Source organism: Salvia hispanica, chromosome 1 (assembly GCF_023119035.1).
Source record: "Salvia hispanica cultivar TCC Black 2014 chromosome 1, UniMelb_Shisp_WGS_1.0, whole genome shotgun sequence".
NCBI classification, from domain to species: domain Eukaryota; kingdom Viridiplantae; phylum Streptophyta; class Magnoliopsida; order Lamiales; family Lamiaceae; genus Salvia; species Salvia hispanica.
The window spans coordinates 1-18268 of NC_062965.1; the positions used below are offsets into that span (position 1 = coordinate 1).

The 18268-nt window shown below is 35.8% G+C and overlaps 3 protein-coding genes across 3 annotated transcripts; all 3 read right to left on the reverse strand.

Annotated features, from left to right (window-relative positions):
- Positions 1–839: 839 nt before the first annotated feature.
- LOC125201160 (gem-associated protein 2-like) lies at positions 840–1671 on the reverse strand. The gene is made up of 3 exons (XM_048099133.1): positions 1538–1671; positions 1100–1268; positions 840–973 (listed from the first exon to the last, which is right to left on the reverse strand). The coding sequence occupies exons 1-3, from the start codon at positions 1648–1650 to the stop codon at positions 911–913; spliced, it is 345 nt and encodes a 114-aa protein (XP_047955090.1). The 5' UTR covers positions 1651–1671; the 3' UTR covers positions 840–910.
- Positions 1672–2830: 1159 nt separating this feature from the next.
- On the reverse strand, positions 2831–11342 carry LOC125204321 (2-isopropylmalate synthase A-like). The gene is made up of 14 exons (XM_048102944.1): positions 10698–11342; positions 9665–9878; positions 9510–9590; positions 9047–9139; positions 8854–8940; positions 8326–8426; positions 7602–7635; positions 7432–7506; positions 7249–7332; positions 7015–7146; positions 6746–6894; positions 6479–6632; positions 3414–3478; positions 2831–3266 (listed from the first exon to the last, which is right to left on the reverse strand). The coding sequence occupies exons 1-14, from the start codon at positions 11321–11323 to the stop codon at positions 2831–2833; spliced, it is 2331 nt and encodes a 776-aa protein (XP_047958901.1). The 5' UTR covers positions 11324–11342.
- Positions 11343–11771: 429 nt separating this feature from the next.
- Positions 11772–14564, reverse strand: LOC125201783 (exosome complex component RRP43). Its single transcript, XM_048100031.1, has 8 exons — positions 14376–14564; positions 14259–14308; positions 14113–14182; positions 13923–14028; positions 13008–13074; positions 12833–12908; positions 12452–12750; positions 11772–12046 (listed from the first exon to the last, which is right to left on the reverse strand). The coding sequence occupies exons 1-8, from the start codon at positions 14533–14535 to the stop codon at positions 11963–11965; spliced, it is 912 nt and encodes a 303-aa protein (XP_047955988.1). The 5' UTR covers positions 14536–14564; the 3' UTR covers positions 11772–11962.
- Between the last annotated feature and the right edge of the window lie 3704 nt (positions 14565–18268).

The window sequence follows — 18268 nt, forward strand, 5'->3', positions numbered from 1 at the left end:
TCTTTTAATATTGGGCCCAAAAATTTTTTAGGAAAAATAAAAGGGGAAAAAATTGGACTTTAGTCTTTATTTAAATAAGAATAATTAGTTATGAATAAAAGAAATATAAAAGAATTAAATATATTAAGGGAAGTAAGAAGGGTTGTGGCCTGTGGGTGTTATTTATTAAAAAAAAATGTGATAAAAAAATCTTGTGCAAGGCTATGAATGCAGTAGTTAAGAAATGAATGTAAGAGATGAGTTGTAGATATCTAGAGACAAAATTACTATAAAAGGCTAAGGATATCAAGATTCATATGAGCTTTTCTTCATCATACTTCTCTAAGTCGAGATTTCTTGTATAGTAATATGCCTAAGTTCAACACGAATAATAAAGTGAATGGGCAGTGAGCTTGCATCTTCATAATCCACGTCTAGATAGTGATAACAAAAGCAATATATGCATCCATCCATCTAAGAAGCAAACATTGTGAAGGCAAAAACTCATTCATTCTCGCTCTAGCTGTCCAAAATACTTGCCTGTTATCGTGACAAGGATGTTGAGAGCAATAACTTGATCGTCTACCTCTGTTTTCCAGCTCGCAAGCTTGCACACTTTCGCAGTAATGACGAAGGGCTGCACTTGTGTCGGCGTGGAGGGGAAATCTAGTGATGCACAAAGAGCAAACAACCATAAACTATCCTTGTATGCTAACATGTCTACATTCAACACAGAGTTCACTCGTTTCTTCAGTAGAAAGTTCGAGCGGCAGAATCCATCTTCAGAATTGCAGAGAGGGTGGAGATCAATGGAGCTTTGAGGAGAAGATGGGCTGGAATTGGCATCACTATTTCCCCGAGATGCAAGAACCATCTATAAATTCAAAGCTGACATATTTCTCAGAGGTGTTATCACTCTCAACCATCTGATTCAAAAATTCCTCTTTGCTGATGTTTCTGCACTGGGGTCTTCAAGGTCTAGCCGCGCAAAAGCCTGAGACAAATAGTTTATTCCATTTATGTCCATGAAAACATCGATAACAAGTAAAAATTAGCTGCTACAAGATACACGAAAACATAGTTCTAAGATATGCTAGATGGCGAGGGTTGCAATATTAACTTCTCTCAGCTGTGAAAAATCAGAAAGAAAACTGTCTTCCCACTGTTTGAGAGGCAACAATTTCTCGGGGCACTTGATAACATCGGGAATTTGAGGCATATACACACTCTGTTCTTTGACTTTATTGACCTTTACAACTTTTACCTTGGGAATTCTAGCAGCCTCCCACCTACAAAACAAGTCATGCACTTCTGAGTTCAGAACTGCAGCAACTAAATAAATTGGCCAATGCAGAAAATTTAACAGATCATATGAACATCCTCATAATCATAACATGCACACAAATTGATAGGTTGGCTGATATTTTTTAAAGGTTTTCAAAACGGTAGATAAGCAAAAGCAACACCAGCATCGGATAGGAAAGTTCAAGGTTCTTACATGTATTAATCACAAACGAACAAAAGAAATAAACATGAATAACAAAGACAAAACTGGTACCTTACACGCCTAAGATATTCAAGTCCACAGCGGAGGGCCAGAGTCAAAGTCAGGTTCTCCTGTGACAGAAAAGGCAGGTCTCTGAATACTGTACTCTTCATCACTATCATCATCTTCGCAATAGTCTTCTTCCACTGCCGATGCCCCTCTTTCATCGCTAACAGGAGGAAAAAGAGGAAGGATCTAACTCGTTCAATTATCAAGGTGATCACCTTCAACTTTTGGGCACACTTCACCTGAACAATGTATGTTAACCCTTAGTTAATCCTTCAAATAACTAATAAAGACAATGCAACCCAAAACACAAATTAATGGCCTGAAATTCAAGAAGAAAAGTTTGCACATGTAGGCAAGAACAACTCAACTTCCTAAAACTAACTTCCTATTCCTTATAAGGAGCTAAACTATTGTATAATTTGTATGTGCAGGAGGTGAAATGAAATCCAAATGATATATGGACCAATAAATTATATTCCCTTCGTTCTTGAAAAGTATGAACTTTCTAATTTTGGAATAGTAAAACAACATATTTTCCTTTCACATAATTTTATTTACAACTTATACCATTAAAACGACCGCTAATGATGTGGAGGCCACTCTCAACTAACACTACTTACACTCTCTTTTATCTCTTTTTCTTACCAATTATACATTAAAACTCGGTTTGAACCAATGTTCATACTTTTCAGGACGAAGAGGGCGTAAATGTTTAAGAAAAATATATCTATATTAATAAAACAAGGCATTAACAAATCCTACACACCATTCTTAAACAAGGTTTTAACAATCCTACACAACATTCTTCAATGCACAAATATAATCATATGTTTTCCTTTCCCAAATGCAGCCGTCACACCGGCACATGGAAAAAACTAACCCATCAAATTGACACAACCACAGAAAGACATTCACAAGATAAAAGGAAATACAAAATCAGATTTCCCGCCACAAGCCCTAACATTTACAAAACTTATACACAAACGAAGAAGAATTAAAGTAAATACCCAAATTAGCATATTTCTGAAACTGAGGGCGAGGATCAAAGTCGAACCCTGGGATGCTATCTTTCTCACGAGCAGTATCCGATTTGAGCAGTCCATCGTACTCATCCACCCCCGCCGGACCAAGCCTGCAATAAATCTCAAACCACTTCTTCTTTTGTTCATCAATCATATCAAACCTCAGAGCCTCCAACTCCCCTCTCGAATACACCAACCCCTTCTTTTCCCTCCTTTCAACAGGATAACAGTTCATCAACCCCGAATTGTTTCTCCTACACTTTCCCCCCTTCGTCTAGGCTTCTTCTCCTTGGCCTGTTGCTGTTTCCCAATTCCTCTTACCGCCATTCTCATCGTTGTTAATAAGTTCAGTGTGGTCGATCGTCGGAACTTCTTCACTCGCGCATTTCGTCGAACAGTTAACCTGCACTTCTTCTCGCTCTTTTTCCTCGATTCCCCGCCGCACCAATCTCTGCGATGGTTGATAAGACGGCTTCATGTGCACCGGACGCCTGGACGGCGTCGCTGTGGATACTTTCCTCAACGGGAATTGAAGCGCTGATGATTGTAGAATTATTGGCTTCCTCGGTGAAATTGCCTGAACAGTTGGAAGATTGAAGAGTGCTGAGGCTGTGAGGCGTCGATTCCACCGGAGTATCGAAGAAACTACGGTGAACTGCGGCGGCGGGGGCCGTCTAGATTCAACGAATTCGCCACGAGTGTAGATTGTGCTGACATCGGAAAATAGTTATACTTTGCGCTATGCAAAATCCGTATATATAATGAATCAGAACAAATTTTAGTGGAATTTCAAATTTATAACTATTGCCTTTCACAGATAAAAAATTAAAAGTAAAATCACTACTTAATACTACTACCCGGGTGAACTACCCGAGTAATAGTCCCTGAGGGCCTGAACTTTCGTTTTGCCCCTCAATGATTTCTGAATTTATAAATTATCATGGATAATTCTTGAACTAAGTGTAATCACAATCGTGCTATTTTTTCATTATTCATCATAATTTTATACCAAAAAATGCCTCCAAAACATACGAGCATTTTTTGAATTTTCATAAAAATGAAATATCTAGATATCTGGATATAGAGTGATAATTTTAGTGACGATGCGACATGAATCCCCACCAAATTAAAGGGTTTAGGTAAAGCTTATTGGGTTCGTGTCTTTATCGTCGCACTGCAAAACACGAAAATTTAGTGTCGGATTCGTGTTACCCGTTAAGAAATACTATTATAATATTATTAATTTTTATTTGTTGGTTTTTGTTGCTATGAATATATTGATGTTATTGCTCACCATATAATATTGTGTAATCAGATTTTGGTTTTTAATTGGACTTTTAATTATCAAATTCAAGGTTTTGCAAGTTTGTTAATCAAGAGAAGTTGTTATTAGGTTATAAACGTGTTATCGAATTCGTGTTGTTATAGTTTCGTGTCGTGTACATGTTGTTATCATGTCGTGTTGACCAAACGATTTGTGTTTTTAATGTATTCGTTTCGAGGTTCGTGTCGTGTTCGGGTTTAGGGTAGCGAGTCGGGTTCGTGTTCGGGTTTGGGGTGTTCTTAACGAGATCGTGTTCGTGTTTGTCCTTATTGGGTCGTGTCATTAACGAGTTGACCGATAACTACCCAACACGCACGATTTGCCACCCTAATGGATATGATATTTTCTCTATATCTCTCTAATATTTGGTATAATATTTTCTTATAGCTTGTGTCGAAATGATATTTTTTATTTCACTTTTTCAATCATTTTATGACAAATCTTTTTTCTCTCTTCTCTTAAACTTTAAAAAGTAAACAATAAAAATAAAAAGTACTAAAAATTCTTAATATATTAATTGTAAAAATAACTTATAAATTTAATTTTAATTATGATTCAATTATTTTTAATATTAAAAATTAAAAATTATTAAATTATTAAATCACAGTTAAAATTATAATATTAAATTTTTTATTTTGGTTATGATTCAATTATTTTTTATTATTAAGATATTTTAATTTTTTATATTAAAAAATAATTGAATCACAATTAAAATTAAATTTAACTTCAAATTAGTTTTATAATTAATATATTTTTTAAAAAATTTCATTGAATTTCTTATTTTAAATTTTTAAAGGAGCTAGTTTATATATAATCGTTAAAAAACATAGTCAACGTAAAATGTCGGGGAAATCGATCGTCATTTCGTCATAACAAGTTTTAATACTTCATCTGTTACTTTAAATGGTGGACGAATTGATTACTTCCTTAACAAGCAATTATACATAATTACCTATTTTCTATGATAAATGGATGATATATTTTTAATAACATAAAAATCAGAGCTTTTAAATAAAATATAACAATATTGTATGATATATTTACATATCCAATTAGCTGGAGATTTAATTTTTATTCGCATTCAAATAACTCAAGATAAAACGCAATGTAAATAAAAAATAAATGAACTAAAGAAATAGATTTTATAAAAACAAGGAGAGCTTTAAAATTGAATTTTGCTATATTTTTCAATACGATATATTTACACATTTATTCTTAGATTCCAAAGATAACTATTTGTATTTTAAATTAATTTTTTATATAAATATGATACAAAAATAAAAGTAAAGGAAACCAAAAAGACAAGTGGAGGTAAATAAAATAATGGTAAATAGTGAGATAGGGATTCGATATGGTCGTCCTTCTGCTGTAATTCGCTGTTGCATCATTGCATGTTGGATCTATATATCGTGAGCATCCACAATGGATGCTGATCGCTAGCCGATCGGCCCGGCGGTCGGGCATCCATTGTAGCCTCGTCGCGCTTCTCCGGCCCGGGTCAAATGGGCAGACGGCCCATTGCGACCAAACGCCCGAGCCCGATCTTAAAAAAATTTAAAATTGATTTTTAATTATAAAACCGATTTTTAATTCAAAAAAATCGATTTTTAAATTAAAAATCATTTTTTAACTTGAAATAAAAACTATAATTTCACACGATCCATACTAAAAGAAGGATCCGTGAATTAGTGAAAGAATATATTTATAGAATATAATCCTTCACACTAAATGAAAGTTTTGATTACTTGAAGAAACCTTTTATGAATGTTTCACTCCAATTTCTGGACAGTGGGACAAATGACAATTTTATAGATAGGTTTTAATTTTTAAATCCTTCCACTAAATGAGCAAGTTTTGCATTACTTGAGTAAACCTTTTATAGATAGGTTTTAATTTCCAAATTTCTTGTGACTCGATGGGACAAATGACAATTTTATAGATAGGTTTCAACTCCAAATTTCTTTGTGATTTCGATGTGGGACAATTAGTTTTACACTTAAAAGAGAGTTTTTTGTTGCTTCACCTAAATGAGCAAGTTTTGCATTACTTGAGTAAACCTTTTTTAAAGATAGGTTTCACTCCCCTTTTCTTGTGACCCATTGGGACAAATGACAATTTTATAGATAGGTTTTCAACTCCAAATTTCTTTGTGATTTCGATGTGGGACAATTAGTTTTACACTTAAAAGAGAGTTTTTTGTTGCTTTATGTAAAAATTTGTTTGATTTCAATGTATAATCTATATTTAGCCAAATGGTAAATATATGGGAAAAAATTTTAGAGAATGTGTGTTCAAGTCCCAAACTCAACATACTTTTTTATTTTGACCTTTATTATACTTTACTCATTTTATTCGATTAATGCAAATGTTTTATTTAAATTTATTGTGTTCTATAATATTGTATTTATATTTTGCTATTTTTTATTTAATTAAAATTAAATATATAATTTATAATTTTTTTTAAATTAAGTAATGCATGATTTTCATTTAATTTAGTATTGAATTTTTCTATTTATAATATGTGAAAATATAAAAAAATAACATTAAAATTGAAATGAAAAGTGGATAAGAGATAGGACATCATCCACTAGGCTTAACCAATTCAGAAAGATAGAGGCGTAATGTATGCATTACCTTGCTTTCGTTGGGGTCTTCAGTTTTTTGACGGTTCTTGAAGCCCAGGAGCTTGTTCAGTGCATTAACATAAGCTCGAACACTTGAGATGACGATATCCATGGAAGCACCAGTCCCACTGGTTATATAGAAGATGATAGTGTTACAGAAAAACGGAAATTCAATGAATCAAAATTTGTCTGTTCTAACATCATTTAGACAAATTTCTGAAAGATGCAAAGTAATATGTACCTGAATGCGCGGTTGACAGATTCTCCTGTATAAGCATGGGTAGCTATTACACTATCTTCGCCACGAATTAGAACCCGTGTAGTGGCTATAGCATCAATGCCTTCAGTGACACCATTCAAGGAATACTCAAGAAGTGTTACAGGAACCTGTGAGCATGCAAAACTGTAAACAAACTTGTTTCATACAATTAAATTTACAAAAAAAAAGAGAAATAGTATGAGAATCTTGAGGTATAAACATCAAGGCTCGGGTGTTGTCGAATGAGATTAAACAACAAGGTCAACTGCCTTATATGCTGCATCAACAGGCCCAGTCCCAACCGAACAAGAAATATGTTCATCGCCATTTGCATGAATGAGTTTGACTGTTGCGGTTGAAAGGCCAAGAGATCCACATGTGACCTGCGGGCAAGGTACAAGTATGTTAATAGAATGAACTATCTTAATGTACCACATTTATATATAGTGATCAACAACTATGTAGAATGTTGGGTATAGACATGCCTGTACATCTTCAAGTTTCCAAACAGTTTGTGGCTGGAAAACTTCATCTGAGACTAGGGCTACTAGGTCATCATCGCTGATATTCTGGAACATCAACAGAATATAAACATGTGGGAAATAGTTTTGTAATATGAAACACATTATTCTAGTCTTCTACATCTGTCTTAGCAGATAAGACAGTACCTTTTTATTTCCAGCTACAGCTTTGAAGCGTGAAAATAGATCATCAAGTTCCTTTCCATCAATATCATACCCAAGCTGCAGATTCATTAAGTGTCAACATTGATGCATTGGTGGAACATTTGCAGAAGCTACTTTAATAGTTAAGAATAAGCTCAAAGATAGCAATTTACCTCTAACATTTTGGCTTTCAAAGCATGGCGTCCACTGAAAAATAATTCAGTAAAAAAAAAAGAATAGACATTACAATAAATACTTGGGTATATCATGACCTAGGATATGTAGATGATCATCATGAAAACAACAATGATCTAGAAAGTAACTAACTAAGATAGACTTAACAACAAGGATTGAGAGATCCTCGCGTTTCTAGAGCTATTGAGACATGCCTACTATCCTATAGGAATTGTGACCACTTGACTTAGTGGATTCAGGTCGAATAGATGACAATGACTTTTATGGTATAATTGTTGTGCCTCTTCCTGACGTCTTGCGACCAAGCCCCCATTAGATCAATTCCACGCACTTCTGAATTAGCCATACATATGATATTTATTTATGTTTGTTTATTGTGATTATTCAGTAATGGGAAACTGCAAACTACACAGAGGAAAATGTATTTTGTTCATTTCGACTTCCCCTAGAATAAGTTAAACAGATGCCAAATATTCAGTGTTACCGTACCCATGTTTGTGCATGAATCTTAACCTAGGTGACAATCTACTGTAAGTTTACAGCACTAGTATAAATTGGAATAGGCCACAGATAGCATTTTAGTTAATGTATCTTATTAACAATTGTAAGAGAGAATAAGTGTCACTAAAGACTTGATAGTCGCGACCATAGGACAACAATGAAGATGCAGAAATGGGTGAAAGAGAGTAGTAAAGCATGCACCTGAGTTTTCCAAGCACGATACCAGATTCATTAGAACGAAGAAGTCCAATATCTTCGGGAGATATAATCTCATAGGTGTTTTTATGTTTCAGCATTCCATCCTGCAAATAGAGATCGGATAAATGTATAAACATGATTATTTCATTATTACTCATTACTTAACAATGTTATAATGATTTGTTTGTTTTTACACATTTAAAATTCAATGGGTCAGATATTCTTTGAAAACTTCAGCGGCCAAGTTCACTAATTATAAGGTGAAGATCCATAAACTAGTGCATAGCTTTTCAAGATAGGAAATCTTAAAATTTTCCAAATTTCATTATGTTTATCTTTTCATAGTGCTCTCAGTCACCACTTGCAAAACAAGAGGTAAGACAGTCTCTTTTTTTTATCATCGTAAGACGTAGATTTACAAATTCAATATTTGCAATTAAAGGAAAAAGGTAGATAAAAACAATCAATTAAAGCTACGTTCGACGTAAATGCAGAAGACACATGCATAAATGAGAACCATCAAAAACCAACCTGATGAATTCCACTTTCATGAGCAAAAGCATTAGCTCCAACAATTGCTTTGTGTGGCTGGATACGCAGCCCACTATATTCTTCTACCTGGAAACACGGTGTTCAACATTGTGAGACTATGTGTACGTATAAGAATGTCACTATGTATTATAAGAAATTTTCAAAATCATAAATGATGCAGAGAATAGTGTACCATCTTGCTCGCCATGACAATATGTTGAGTATTGATCCCTGTGTAAAGACCATCTAGAGCTTGCTCTCCGCGGCATTTTATGGCCATTACAACCTGCAGCAGATCAGAAAGAGAGACATACTCCATTTAGATGATAATAGGGACTTAAATAGTCCTTCAGCCAACTGGGTGCTCGGACATAAAGATAACTGAGATTAGATTCAAAGAGAATTTAAATTATGATGTACCAAACCAGAAGAAACCACTAAGAACCCCGTATGATCTACTATGTTTCCTTAAGTATTAATGATTAAGACTAAAAACTAACCACTTGAGATACAAGAAACTAGCTTTCAAATGTCTATATGATGATCCACATTACTTTCCGCCTTTCATTCCAAGCTAAGAGAATTCTCACTGCAGATAGATATATAAGGTTCCCTCCCCTCCACCCCCAACAAAATTAAAGAGTGGGAGAACACACCTCCTCCAGTGACGCATTACCAGCTCTTTCACCAATCCCGTTAATGGTAACCTCTACTTGCCTTGCACCAGCATATGCCCCCTGAAGTTGAGAAAAGCATCAATGTCAATCCAACCTGAGTTTAGTTGTTCAGCACTCCAAGCATATACACATACCGCTAAAGTATTAGCAGTAGAAAGTCCAAGGTCATTCTGGCAGTGTGTTGAGATAATGACATTCTCAATCCCAGGGGTGTTTGCTTTTATGTCTGCAATTAGCTGTCCAAATTCAGAGGGCAAAGTGTAGCCTACTGTATCAGGGATGTTAAGAGTTGTTGCCCCAGCCTTAATAACCTCTCCCAGAATTAGATAAAGGAATTCTCGGTCAGATCTGTAAGAATCCAAAGAAAAGAAAGATGAGTTAACAAATTAACAAGATTGCATTTGGCCACAAAATCTACAGATACTCCTTTCCCCAAGTCGGTAGCAATTCAAAACCTTGAAAAATCTGTTCCAGTCAGAAAATTTTCAGAATTCATACAGTGCAACAATTGCCACGTTATGAACGTCAAGGTGATCAACACCCAACCCAGCCCAGCCAGCCACCAAAATCCAATTCAAGTTAAAACTATAAAAACACCACAGATACAACTTTCTTTTGAGATTGGAAATGAGTTAAGCCAATTCATAAAATGAAGAAACAACCAGAGGGGGGGAAGCATATTTAGATGGTGATCTGGTTCCCAGTTGCAGGTGCATAGCAACACACTGCATGTTTTACTAGTGGTCGGAAACAATAGAAATGCGAGTTTACTGAATAAGAATCCAATCATTCAATAGCCAGGAAACAACAGAATGAAAATAAAAAATAAAAAAAGAAGCATCTCCACTGCAGATATAAAACAAATCAGATAATATGTTTTCTCTTATTCAAAACATAGTTCCATCTGGGAGAAGCAAAATCATTAAAGACTATATAGGAAATGCTCGACCCCATCCAGACACTAACTAAAAGAACGAGTTCATACTTGATTGTTGTTGCTGTTTTAGTTATTCCAAAAAACTTGAGAAAAGTTTCATTTGAGCTTAAAACTGCAGTATGCATACCTTATTTTTCCAATTTCATTAATCATTATCAAAGAATTCATTAGTGTAACTAAATTTAGTAGCGGAAAAACCACAAGCACAGAAGTAAATCAATCTGAGTCACCTTCCGGCATCTTCGGGGCTAAACTCAACATCTTCACATCCCAAACTCCGAGCATAAGCCACCATAGTCCTGGCCTTTTCAACCACTTGCTCCGGCGTCATCTTCAGCTTGAATTGCATATGAATCTCACTTGTGGCGATAAAGGTGTGAATCCGCGGCTTCCTGGCATGCTTCACCGCCGCCCACGACCGCTCAATATCCCTCTTATTACACCTGGCCAGACCACAAATCACCGGAACATGGTCGGAATCGACGTTGGCGAACTCGCGTGCGATCAATTCGACGGCTTCGAAGTCAGCGTCGGACGAGGCAGGGAATCCGGCCTCAATGATGTCGACGCCGAGGCGCGCGAGCTGGCGCGCGATGTCGAGCTTCTCCTTGGTGGTCATGGTGGCGCCGGGGGACTGCTCGCCGTCGCGGAGGGTGGTGTCGAAGATGCGGACGTACTTGGGGTCCGGGATGTGGTTGGGGATGTAGTCAGGGCGGAGGAAGGAGCAACGGACAGCGGCGGAGGCGGATGGACGGCCATTTCTGATGAGGTAGACTGGGCGGATGGGGATTCTATTGGAGCGGAAGGTGGTAGGAGATGGTGCGATGGCTGCGTGCTTGCAAATCGAAGACGCCATTGTTGAATGTGGGAGGTGAAGGATAGATTTTGCTTAGATAGATTATCAGTTGCAACAAACCTAACAGGGTTTAAGAAATTGTGGTCCCTGTGTCTAGTCCTATCAATTCATTTCATTTTTTCGCCAAGTCTTTTTGTTTAAGAAGTGGGCACAAGTGTATTAAACGTTTTAACACGGATCATCAGATCCACATGCCCCCATCCACTAAATCAATTGATGTTCGACTTTTTTCTATCCATATTATAATAAGAATGAGATCGAGCGACAAGTAAATTATATGCTACAACAAGGCATCATTTAGTCAAGCCTCAGCCCGTTCTTTTCACCTGTGCTTTTAGTCTGTAAACTTGGAACATTTACATAAAAGTAAAACAAAACATTAAAACTAAGATTAAAAGTGCAATTTGTCTGAAACATATAACACATTTCCATCATCAGATTCATCACAGACAGTATAAAGAAGTTCATAGAACTTCACAGCAAAAATCACTTCATTGCATCGTATGAACTCATTTCTAATCTCAGGTTACGAATTCCTCTTCTACAGCTACAACAGAAAAAAGCAAAATATGTCAAAACTCAAATTTTTTAAAAAAATATAGTAGAAAACTACAAACTACAATCCAGTTCATTAAAAACTCAGTCAACTTCCATATCAGAAATTGCTTCACTCAAGATCTGCTGAAGTTCTTTCACTCGTTTCCGTGCTAATACTATGCAATCCTGCAGGCAATAGTATATTTCTTATTTAGAAATGTGAGTCCAACTATTTCAATAAGCATTGCTACATGAATAAATATTAAGCTTAAACATGCTTGACAGATTAAATAAATACTACTCCATAAAGTTTAAACATGCTTTATAGATTAAATAAATACTCAATCTTAAACATGCTTAATAGATTGGTCCAGAGAATGACTAGTCGAACAGGGATCTTCAATATATACATGCGTGTATGTCATTGCAAACTGGAAACTGCTATCCGAAAGAAATGATCTTAATTTACACGGCACCAATGCTGGAACTGTGAGATCTTTTAGCACCATCAGTATGCTTCTTCATCCAAATGATAATATTCTGATATAAAGGTGATGAAATCACAGGAGGATAAAACAAGGGAAAAAATACCTGGATCGATGATGTGCTTGCTAAACCTGGTCCACCTGGTTTATTGAGAGACACAAGCTGATAATTCGTATCCAGCACAACTGTCAGGTAAGTTTCCATGATGGACTCTTCCTCAGAGGTTGGATCTGCTAGAATGTAGTTCTTGTGAAGAATACATGTTAAGGAGAAAGGCTGACTGTTCATCTTAAGCTTTATCTTTTCCTTATTGACAGGTTCCTTTTCCTTCATTGATCCACCGTTCTCCTCAGACACAAGAACTATTCTCCCGTCATCATTGAGAGAGACTACAGGAATTTGCACTGCAAGGTGGAGTTACTTTAGAATGTTGAAAATAAAAGAGAAGGTAGACTTTATTGAGTGTAGTCTCCAGGCATAACTTACAATGTGAGAAGGCAGCCACCGCTGAAAGCAATGCTGCATCAAAAAGGGCGCCATCTGCATCCAAACAGTATATGTCCTGCAAGTGTAATTTTTTATGGTGTTAGGTGGTGATAGTCAAGGCATGAAACAAAAAATTCAGCTGGTAAGGAGAAATGAATAATTGAATATACTTTACCAGATAGGCCATCCAAGCAGCCTTGCCGCTGACCAAGCATAACTCTTTCAGATCAATCATGCCAGAACTATACAATTATAGACAGTGAGTAACTCAACAAAACAAGAAATTTTGATGATATGATGCATATGTTAACTTTTCAGTTAAAAGATAATATTGTCCTCCAATATAATGCTGAAAGTACAAATCTGCCACTGGGAGGAGTTGAAACAGAAGAAGAATGCACAGCAGGAGAAAATATCAAATAGGATTTTAAAATTGTGGAGCTTCGATTGAGGCAAGGCCACGTTGGGGTATTTCAAGAGTGAATAAAAATGATGGCCATGCTAGAGACTACTTTCTTTAATTTCTTCCTTTTAACCCAGAGATGCAATTAATTTTAAACTGAAGTAGACGAAACATTAGCTGCTGCCGCATCTCTAAGAAAAAAATATGATTTCCCAGAAAGCTTGAATACTAATATTAATTCTAATTTTATGGGCCAATTATTATATATCAAAAGGAGATTCCACATTAAGTTAAAACAAAGGAGGAACTAAAAAATACTAAGCACATGATGCATGGCTGATGACATGGCAACACATAATCATATAGATTATGACCTATCAAAATATGAACCTAACAAAAATAACCATACATATTTTAAAAACCCATAGATCTTTAGGTATCAATCAAGAAGCACGTGCAAAGGTTACTGATAAACATAACATTCTAAATGCTCTTTTTTTATCAAGAGTCGAGACAGAATCAAAATCAATTTAAGTTCACATATTGTAGTTTTTATGATAATATATGTACTCAATTTTGTGTGCAATGAGTGTATTTGTACAGTGAGCACAAAATGAATATTTAAAGGCTTAAAAGCAAATCATGCTTGAATTAAAGATGCTGAAATAGTGTCACATGATCTCTTGCCTCAAGATGGTGTCAGATAATTGCTTAGATATCACTGGAGCCACCTCTGCAGGCCTGCCAGGGCGAATTAGTGGAGAACAAATCGGAGGCATGTGAAAGTCAATGGCTGCAAGAATAAGTATTACTAATATACTGACATTACTAGACAGTAAGAACATTCCAAATGCAATCTAATACAGAAATATTTTACCTATGCATCCTTCATCAGGTGCCTCTACAGTTGGAGTCATGACTTCCAATTTAATGGCAGCCAACATAGTCTGAGGATAATGTGAGCTTTCAGTCAGTGCTTACAAAGAACTCAAATAGTCTCATCCCTAAGAAACACACACTTACAGTGCATCCTATCTTTGCTAGAGCTGATCCATTAGCAGATGCAACAGCTCCTATACTTTCAAATGTTGACTTATCAGCAATGTAACAAATAAGAGGTAACAAATAAGAGTGACAAACCAAGACTAAGCGAAGTGTCTCTAGCTCTTCCAAGGGGGCGCCCATCGGGCCTTATAGATTCAAGGAGATGTCGTTCGTGAAAACATAGAGGAAAAAGCCGCCGAAAAGCATCCAGCTCCATCTCTGAAGATAAATCATTGGTTCCACTCGCAGCAGCCATGTTCTTAGTTGTTTATTCTGTCAAACAAAATTGTAAGCATTACTATATGATTTGAAATGAGAACAAACACATTATAGAATCAGTAATCGATGTACATAAAACCACAAACAATTTCTCTACCACGTCTATACTACTTAAAAGTGGCAGTATGTTGGAAAGACCAAACAAGTTTTGAAAATAATGATAAATAGATGTAGAATTGATTGAGAATTCATTTATTCATTCATGTGAACTAATCAAAACTAATTTTCTGATTGCAGTGCTAATCTCCTGGGGATATTCTGCCCGAAAACCGGCGACCTCTCTGGCGACAAACAAAGGTAGTATCTTTCGATCTACCCTTTCCTGAAAATTTAAACACCAAAATATTTACTAGTTTATTTTACAAATTCTGTAAAACATGAATACAATTAAGAGAAAGATTTCTCACCATGAATAAGGGCAACGCCGGCTTGAAGGAACAGAGAGTGACGGCAGCAAGCCCAGCCACCGAAAGCAGTGCCTGTGGGGGCCGCGGCGGCAACAATCAGGGTGGGGACTGGAACCGGACACAATGGCGAGAAGAAGAAAAGTAGACGAAGGAGAAAAACAAAAGCAGCGGAAAATGTAGGCGGCTGACCGAGATAACTGCCGGAGGCGGCGGCTGGCCGAGGTTGGGGAGATAGGTGAAGCAAGCAAGCAAGCGTGAGGTACGGCGGATGAACCGGCGATGCAAGGCGGTGGAGCGACAGGGCGGGCGGAGCGGTGGTAGCAGCAGATCCAATTGGAAAGAGAAAGAGAAAGAGGGGCGGTTATTGTGTGTGAAGAAGTATTAGGGTTAAATTAAATATTAATTTATGCATAAAATATTTGGGCTTTTTCTTTTATGTATTTATACTAACGAGTGTTAACACCCGTGCTATGCACGGGCCAAACGATTTTTAAAAAATAATATTGAATAATAAGGAAAATAAAATAAAAATAAAGAGAATAATCATGGTGATTATTCTTACTGTATCGGAATATGAGTAATAACATTCACTTATTATTGTGAGACACTGAATGGATCCACCAACATCAACTACACAAAGAAAAATTATATAAATTAGTAGAATCAAAGAAAATTAAACGTATTATTTTTATAAATTAATAAAACCTTTATAAACTTTCGCGATTTAGGAAGAAAGTAGAAAATTTGCACGACTGTTATAAAAATGCGAAAACAATAGAAAATCCTATCAACTAAGTATAATTTATTTATAATTATAATGGTAGAGAGAATTTACAATAAGAATGATCCAAATCAAAAATTGAACTTCTGTTCAAAACAACAAAAGCCCAATCAAATTCTTCAGGGTAGCCCACACAAAAAACAAATGACAACCCAAATACTTCCATTTATCTGAAAAGGGCCCAATACAAAAATGGATTTTTTTAGAAGGCCCAATTAAAAAAAAAGGGAGGAGCCCAATCGATATTCATTAAACTTATTCACTTAACAATAACAAACTACAATTAATCAATATAATTAATAAAATAATGATTTAATAACATATTATAACGAAAATATAAATAGCATTTTTCATTCTCAGCGCCGACATTACAAACCCTAGAAGATCAGCCTCCTCGCCGACTTCGAAGTTAACCGTGACAAACGTCACCGCCGACGGCGAAAAACTCCACCCCACAGCAAATTGGAGACGAATACATCTACTCATCGGCCGTTTGAGAGCAGAATCGTGGAAAATTCCATAACCATCACCAAATCGACAAAACCCTATATCGCTCTCCACCTTTTACGCCTCAACCGATAAAATCAGAGAAACAGAAGCCGTCTAAACAGCGCCTCGAACACAGAATCAGCGACGAAAGCATAAATCCTAAGTATCTAACCTCCTGCACCGACGAACACGGACAAGCAGAAGACGCAAACGGAGACGAAATCTTAACCATCACCAGAAATCGGTAGAAAGTTCTTCCCTTCAGTATCTATATCTTTTTTCATCACATGTTTCAATTTTCAATTAATTAAGGTAGGACAGATCTATTTGCTAAGAAACAGGCCAAAAAATTTTACTTGATTTGCTACTGAAAAAATTGAAACACTAAATCTATTCACAACTGAAACACTAACACTAATCTATTCACAACTGAAACACTAACCTATTCATGTTCGCAGGCAAAAAAATGGCAGGTACATTGATCAAAATTGTAAGCCAAAATCTCTGCCCTAAACTACATTCATATTTATATAAATTCATATATTCCCCCCGTCCCGCTTAAGAAAAAAGAAAACCCTTTCCCCCCGGAAAAACACCATTGAGGGGGGGGAAAAATTTTGAAGAAAATAATGTCTTTTTTCTGCTCCTATTCCCCATTTATAATAATACATTTTGGGCCGATTGGATCTATGGAAGGTTTTTGATAGGGCTCCTCCAATTTTTTTTACAATTAAATTAAACCCACATTTAATATAAGCTTAAAATTGGAATATTGAAATTTCCCCTAGAAAAGACTCCCATCCAAATCAAATTACAAGTACTTCGGGTTTCCAAAATAATATTTTTTTCCCCGCGTTTAAGATAAAAACATCCATTAATTAATTATTTTCAAGGGATTAATTAATTAATATCTTATTTATTCCAAGAGAGACTCACAAAAAATCTCATTTATTATTATGAGGATTAAACCCAACTAGCTAGGTTCCGAAAAAAAAACCTTATTTCAAGCTTCTTTGAGGATGTTATCAAACGGGTCACCTCGCACGACAATATAATAGAATCCTAGCACCCAATATTAATCACCACTACCCAATATACCAGGCTTATTTTTCGAAAACCCGCACCATTTGGGAAAAAGAAGGGATAATCAATACCGATGCCTGCTAACTACATTGATTAAGAAATAATATACGAGACCCGCTTTTTGAGATAGATAAAGATGCCTGTAGATCCTTTCGTGCTATACCACACCAACGCATCTTTTTGAAGGCTTTAAAAAAACGGACCGACAGAACCTTTTACGAAGAGTCTAAGCCTATCTAGGTTGTGAAATTATTCTTTTCTTTTTTTAACCCACCTGTTACCTTAAAGTGAACGACGCCCACAATCGGCTCTAAAACAAAGACTTAGACTTTGTTAAATTTTTATACATTTAAACATGTAATAAAATCCATTAAATGTAAAACATAAAAAATTATAACAAAATATCTGTTTATTCCTTTGGAAAATAAAATAAGAGTTTCAACAGTATTCAATCACTCGAAAGGTGATTTCTAGTATACAAACTCTAACATATTACTTACTTGAACTCGAAAGTATTGCAACTTTGTGGTCAGTTTGTTAATTTGAGGTCAGTTGTTAGTTAGTGGTCAATGTGCTAATTTGAAACCAATTTGTTTATCTCTTATGCCAAAACATCTGAAAACTTTATTTAGAATATTAAAAAGGCCATAACTTTCTTGTTACTCGTGATAATTGACCACTACAGGAGGCTTTGGAAACCTTTTTTCCCTGGGTAAACCGGGGATTCTCAAAATTGGGTTATCTTTTCCGTTTTCCCCGAAACCCAAAAGGGACCGGGTAATTTATTTAGAATATTAAAAAATAACTTTCTCGTTTCTGTGATAATTAACCACTATTTAGGCTTTGGAAACCTTATTCCATGGGTAACAATGGGGATTCTCAAATTGGGTTATCTTCCGTGCTTTTTTAAAGATACCCAAAAGCAACCCACCTTGGATTTGTTTAGAATA

What these genes read in the sequence shown, in the direction of transcription:
- LOC125204321 (XM_048102944.1), bottom strand. Translation starts at nt 11,323, where the DNA reads ATGGCGTCTTCGATTTGCAAGCACGCAGCCATCGCACCATCTCCTACC. An exon ending in AGCCCCGAAGATGCCGGAAG is followed by an intron (nt 9,879 to 10,697) that starts GTGACTCAGATT and finishes GGATTCTTACAG; the next exon opens with ATCTGACCGAGAATTCCTTT. An exon ending in ATCGTGCTTGGAAAACTCAG is followed by an intron (nt 7,636 to 8,325) that starts GTGCATGCTTTA and finishes ATTATTTTTCAG; the next exon opens with TGGACGCCATGCTTTGAAAG.
- LOC125201783 (XM_048100031.1), bottom strand. Translation starts at nt 14,535, where the DNA reads ATGGCTGCTGCGAGTGGAACCAATGATTTATCTTCAGAGATGGAGCTG. An exon ending in AGACACTTCGCTTAGTCTTG is followed by an intron (nt 14,309 to 14,375) that starts GTTTGTCACTCT and finishes TTGAAAGTATAG; the next exon opens with GAGCTGTTGCATCTGCTAAT. An exon ending in CTGCTTGGATGGCCTATCTG is followed by an intron (nt 12,909 to 13,007) that starts GTAAAGTATATT and finishes TTACACTTGCAG; the next exon opens with GACATATACTGTTTGGATGC.
- LOC125201160 (XM_048099133.1), bottom strand. Translation starts at nt 1,650, where the DNA reads ATGATGATAGTGATGAAGAGTACAGTATTCAGAGACCTGCCTTTTCTG. An exon ending in GAATATCTTAGGCGTGTAAG is followed by an intron (nt 1,269 to 1,537) that starts GTACCAGTTTTG and finishes CTTGTTTTGTAG; the next exon opens with GTGGGAGGCTGCTAGAATTC. An exon ending in ATTTTTCACAGCTGAGAGAA is followed by an intron (nt 974 to 1,099) that starts GTTAATATTGCA and finishes TATTTGTCTCAG; the next exon opens with GCTTTTGCGCGGCTAGACCT.